Below are 5,657 nucleotides of genomic sequence, written 5' to 3' on the forward strand. Positions count from 1 at the left end.
ATAGCCAATGATCTCATTGATGATCTTATGTGCTTATATAGGTCATATAGAGGCATCAATATTAAATTGAGGTGGTTACATAAACAGTTTAAAACTCCTTGTAGTAGGTTTAAGTACCAGCTATGGATGATTTCCAGCAATTTGTCAGCAGTTTGTTGATACTTATTTTTACCAAGTGAAAGTTATGATAGCTGTCAGAACTTCCTGATATCTCAGACTCAGAATAACAACTCAGACGCTGATGTGGATGAGTTGTCTGACTCTTTTTCTCTGAAATAATGTCTGAACAATGAACGAAAGAGGGGTTTAAATCTCATCTCACTCTTAGAAAGAAAGTGCAAATGTGTTTAAATACAGGACATACATACAGGAGAGCTGAGAGGTTAGATGAGAATGAAAATAATATGAACCCTTTAGGACTTTTTGGACAATGTGTTAAAGAGCTCTAAAACAGTTTCAGTTTTTTTTTTTTATCTGTGAGGCCTGGAACTACCCCAGCTGTCTGATAACAGCTGCATGATAAGTTACAACATATTTCATCAGTTGAGGTTACATCATGATGTTACATGAATATACTAATTCAGCCTACATTGGTTGTCTTTGCAGGCATTATAGAAACCTTTGTTGGACGTAAGTATGCTGAATATTTTGTACTAAATCTTTGTTTAATCTCTGGCACTACTGAAATCCAGATGCCTAAAATGCTCATTCTCCTGTTTTCCTCTCTCTTCTTCTCTGTCATTAAACCGCCATTTCTCTCTCTCCCTTGCTTTTATCTCTGTCTGTCTCCCGCTGAAGGGTTTGATGGAGAGCTGGTCGAATGTCAGCGGGAACTATTGTTATATCCGGAGGAATTCTCGCCGGAGTGATACTGCTGTGCATTGTAGCAGTGCTCTGTTACTGTAGACTCCAGGTACCACTGAGTGTGTATGATAATGTGTATGTGCTTCAGTCCTTAAAAAAAGAAAAAATCCTTAACTATTTCAATATAGAGTTTTATCTAAATGAGCTCAGTGATATGGGGATATCATGTTAAATATGTTGTAGTTGAGAAGCTATATTATATGTTGTATAATAGATTATATATAGCTGTATTTGTGTGCATCATATACACTATAAATACACTTTTGCTACCAGCTCGTTCCTTTTAAGCATTTATACAAACAAAAACAGTACTACTAGAGCCAAGAGGTGATTAGCTTAGCCTAGCAGTAAAGGCCTTTGCACATCAAGTCTGAATTTGTTTGTATGTGTTTTTTTAATCCGTCATCCGATTAATTTCGTTACTCACAATACGACACAGACTCATCGCGCAGTGAAGATGATTTTGTGGTCTTCTCACTTGAGAGTTGAAAAAGGAATTGGGTCCAAGTTGCGAAAGAATAGGGAACATTTCACTTGCTGATAAAGGAGCTACTGCTCGCTGCTGTCAATCTGTCTCTCTCTCATTTCCTCCCTTGCTCCTCGAAACTAGTGGTTCCTCTGCAGGCTGTTGCCACTGCATCCTACATTAAGCACTGTGGCTACAAGAGGCAGACCTGTACAAAGAATTATAATGACGGACAAATGTGCGGCAATTTTGGACAAAAAATACGGACCGCAATGGCCAAAGACTGGAAGCAGTGGTTAAAACATCTGCCTACTCCTCTGTATAAAAATCTTTTATCTTGTTTGTTTAAATGTTACACAAACAGAAATGTAAAAATGACCATTAATGGTTTTAGATGGAGTTTGGTTGTGTAACTATCTTTTGAAGAACAACGCCTGGTGGTTACCTGGCAGTCTTACTGGTATGACAGACAAGAGAGTGGTATTAATCCTCTCAAATAATTCTTGGCAAGAAAGCAAATAAGATTAATTCCCACAGTATCAAAATATTCCTTCAATAGCCTTGATCACAATATAATATGTTTTAAAGTACAGTAAGTACTAAACCCTCAACACCCCTCTCTCAATCTCTCTCCCCCCCGGTGTCTTCCTTGTCTACCATCTGCAGTATTACTGCTGTAAGAAGAATGATTCTGAGGTGGACATGGGTTCCGTGGTGGGAGCGGACCCCCTCTCTCACTTTCCCTGCAATGCCTGCAACGCCCTCGCCATGGACGGCGCGGCTATCAGCCCAGTCTCTCTGGATCAACTGGACACGGGTTCTCACCACAACCACTGCCCCACCTGTTCCCCGTACTCCCTCCGCTCTGGACTCACAGACAACATGCGTAACGGAGGAGAGCGGCTGGGCTTCCACACCTACTACGAGAACCCATCTGTCTCTCTACCACTGTCCGCCAACCCGCAGGGCTCCTCCCCTCTGAGTTACTACGGTCCCTCGGACATGTTTCCTCCCCCACCCCGCCCCTACAGCACCCAGGTCTGACCCACACTCACACATATAGAAAACTATTCTGACATACTTGCACACACCTGACATTTACACGTCTAGCACATGCCCTTTTATTGGGGACTAAATTCAGGTGATGGATTACGATACAGCACAGTTACACACACACACACACACACATACACCCACACATTACTGCACACGCTCACTTCTGCCACAGGCTCATTCATCCATGGGAGTGACCCATAAACTGAGCCCATTGACAGAGGCTCTGTGTGGGCAACAAATCCTTGGATCAAGCCCAATGGGAGCTGCATATAGCAGCATAAAGCAGTGTTTTATCAGCAGGGAAACGATGCAGTCATTCAAGTCGCATTTGAAAGTGGGCAGGGACACGTGACCACGCATGTAGTGTGAACACAAACGTGTCCCAAGGCATGCTGAATGACAGCCAAGTCAATTTTCTTGTGTAGGTGCTAAGGATGCAAATTTTAAGCAATTCCCATAAGCCATGTTAATGATCAGTTACCAATTAATCATTAAAAGCTTATGAAATTAGAAAAATGCATATTTTTCCCCCATGAAACCTTATTTTAAACAATTGCTGTGTACAACCCAAATACTTTAGATATTTAAATCATAAGAAAATAGTTTGAGTCATATATTAAATAAAACTAAATAACACAACATAAACCCAAATAGATATTTATTATTAATGTATTATTAGTAATTTTATTATCCATATTCAGTATATTAAACTGTATGCTTGACTTGTCATTTTTTGCATGTTCAGCTAATATGCTAGCATTGACTCTCTAGGTTAAGCTAGCAATTCATTAATTAGAAGTGTAACTGAACACAATCTCTATTATCCCTGTAATTAGCACCAAATTACATAGATATTTTTAGAAAACTTATTAGGATAGCATTAGGAAATGATTTGTCAATTACATTCATAAAATAAACCAAATGTTCTGCTCCTGCTCCACCTGCTGTTATTCACAAATAACAAACAAAATTATAAAGTTAACAGAGTTACAGGACATCAGTTAAATTAGATTAAACAAGGTACTTAAAAATTTATATAACAAGTTAAAAAAAACAGAATTGGCTACCCTAAATTATTGATTAATTATTAGCAGTTTTGACAAACTTCCCAAACACTGGATTTATCTAAAGTGTTTTACAAAGGCAAATCAACTATACTGCTAAATCCATCATATATGTGTTTGGTTTTTTTAGCAACAATGATACATTTTTGCATAACAAAAAATAAGATGAGAGCTGGGAGGTGACATCTGGAGTATTATTGTGTGTTAGCTTTGTCTTTACAGTCTGAAGAATTAATCTGTTTACATAATGCAGAATCTGACAACGACCACCAGTTTCTGTTATTCTCTCCTGCATTGTTTCCCAGCTCTCTGCCTGTGCTGGCGTTAACTGAAAGTTTCACATGCTGAGAAAACCCCCCTCTTCCCTTCCCCTCCAGCTTACTGTACATGAGGGCTAACATTTTTTCTATTAAATTGTTTTGGTTCAGAGGAAAGACATGAAGGAGAAATACAAGTTTTAAAGCTTTTTTTTTTTTTTTTTGAAAAAGTCTAGTTTTAGTCCGCTTAGTTTGCTTGTATTTTCACTTGTGGTTAATTGTAATGAGATTAGACTACTAAAAGGATGGTTGGTTCTGCAGTGTCTTCCATCTAAGTTGATGTATTTAACTTTTTCATGTTTACAGATTGAGATGGGTGAAAATAAAAGAAGCATCTGCTGATTTTAGAGATGTTGTAGGCAGAAATGAGATACTTGGGATCATGTACCATACTTTGTTGATCTTGAAGCTTAAGTTTTGTATCTTATAAGCCATTATATCTGCTATACAGTACAGTAACAAAATGCAGTGTTATTCCACAGTATATGCCTGAATCTATATATTTTTAAGGAGTATTGTAGTTTTTGTGAGGGATGTCAGGGTTTAAGTGTGTTTTACTGAGTTTGTACCAAATGTGAGTTTTCCATACTCTACGATTATTCTTCCATCCTGATATTTCTCTGTATTTCTGCCAGTTATAATACAACAGAGGAACACAGTGAGAAGAGAATGGAAATGTACATTTGAGAGCGGGAAATTCACTTTAAATTAATTTAGCTAAAATATAAAAAATGTTAAAAAATAAAATAATATTTACTACAACAGATGAAAGATTCTTAGTTAAAAGACATATAAAAGATATTTATTCAGTACATTCTCACACCACATTGTTTCCACTGAGCTGTGAGCTTCATTATCACATTTCCTAACTTTCCGCACCTCACATCCCCTTGTTGTCAGAAGTATGTGCTGAATTATATCTGTAAAATGAATTTTTTAAACAAATTTAGATGTCCACTCAGCATTGATGTTCACTGCCACATAGCCAATATACTCACTCAAGAAATGTGGTCCCCATAGTTTGGTGAAAGGGGTTTAGTTTTTGTGTTCACCGGATCTGTGATGACCACAAAGAGCACCATCGTCGTATGAGAACCAACCTGTTATTTTTAGGTTCCTTTTGTTGTTGAAAATTGTATTTTTCAGATTTTTCTGTATGAAACTAGAGTGAGTTTTGGTATAACCTGATACAGTGACAAAAATCCACAGAGTTTCACAAAATGTTCCTTTTTTTGAGGAGGAATAAATGTTTATATCTGCCTGGACTTTTTTTTGGTCTGTCTTCACTTAAAATGACTCAGACAGCACGGGGTGTTGAAATCCCAGTTTCTGGTAAATTAAAATTTGAAAAAGCACAGAGGGACATGAGGAAAACCAAAGACAAAAGTAAAACGAACATTAAAAAAGGGAAATGAAACTTGGAAACTTGGAAACCAATGTGTCATCAGGAAAAGTGAGACATACAAATTAAATGTGATGTTTCAGGAGAAATTGAGAAATAAAAAAATAAATAAAAAATGTTTGTGTCATTCACGGGCGGAGGTGCTGAATCCTCTTTTGTTATTCTGCATTCATGCTTCTATCACTTTACCTGCTGGACCCGTTTGCTCTCCTTTACGGCAGCTCAGCCCATGACAATAATAGACCAACAGGCCTGTGTTCTAAAAACACCCCCAGGGTGAAATATCACAAATACCACATCATTTACTCCTTCCTGATACATCATCACTGTTTAGTCAGCAGTCTAACAGATTCACACAGCATATGTGCCAGCTAGGGTAAGAGTGTGAACAAAAGGAACAGAGGTAAATGGATGAAAATACATCTTCAATAAATTAAAAAGACTGTGGGAGCTAATTATCACCAAATAAATCAGAATCAAGCAGGTAA

General features: G+C 37.6%; 1 protein-coding gene across 1 annotated transcript; it reads left to right on the top strand.

Annotated features, from left to right (window-relative positions):
• Positions 1-818: 818 nt before the first annotated feature.
• Positions 819-2,461, top strand: LOC118337444 (protein FAM163A-like). The gene is made up of 2 exons (XM_035674487.1): positions 819-913; positions 1,997-2,461. The coding sequence occupies exons 1-2, from the start codon at positions 821-823 to the stop codon at positions 2,372-2,374; spliced, it is 471 nt and encodes a 156-aa protein (XP_035530380.1). The 5' UTR covers positions 819-820; the 3' UTR covers positions 2,375-2,461.
• The last annotated feature ends 3,196 nt before the right edge of the window (positions 2,462-5,657 follow it).

This window comes from Morone saxatilis, unplaced genomic scaffold (genome assembly GCF_004916995.1).
Source record: "Morone saxatilis isolate NCDOM2014 unplaced genomic scaffold, NCSU_SB_2.0 Contig3, whole genome shotgun sequence".
NCBI classification, from domain to species: domain Eukaryota; kingdom Metazoa; phylum Chordata; class Actinopteri; family Moronidae; genus Morone; species Morone saxatilis.

Excerpts from the sequence above, each read along its gene's own strand:
- LOC118337444 (XM_035674487.1), top strand. The coding sequence starts at position 821 with ATGTCAGCGGGAACTATTGTTATATCCGGAGGAATTCTCGCCGGAGTG. Across the intron at positions 914-1,996 it reads TCTGTTACTGTAGACTCCAG|TATTACTGCTGTAAGAAGAA; the intron begins GTACCACTGAGT and ends TACCATCTGCAG.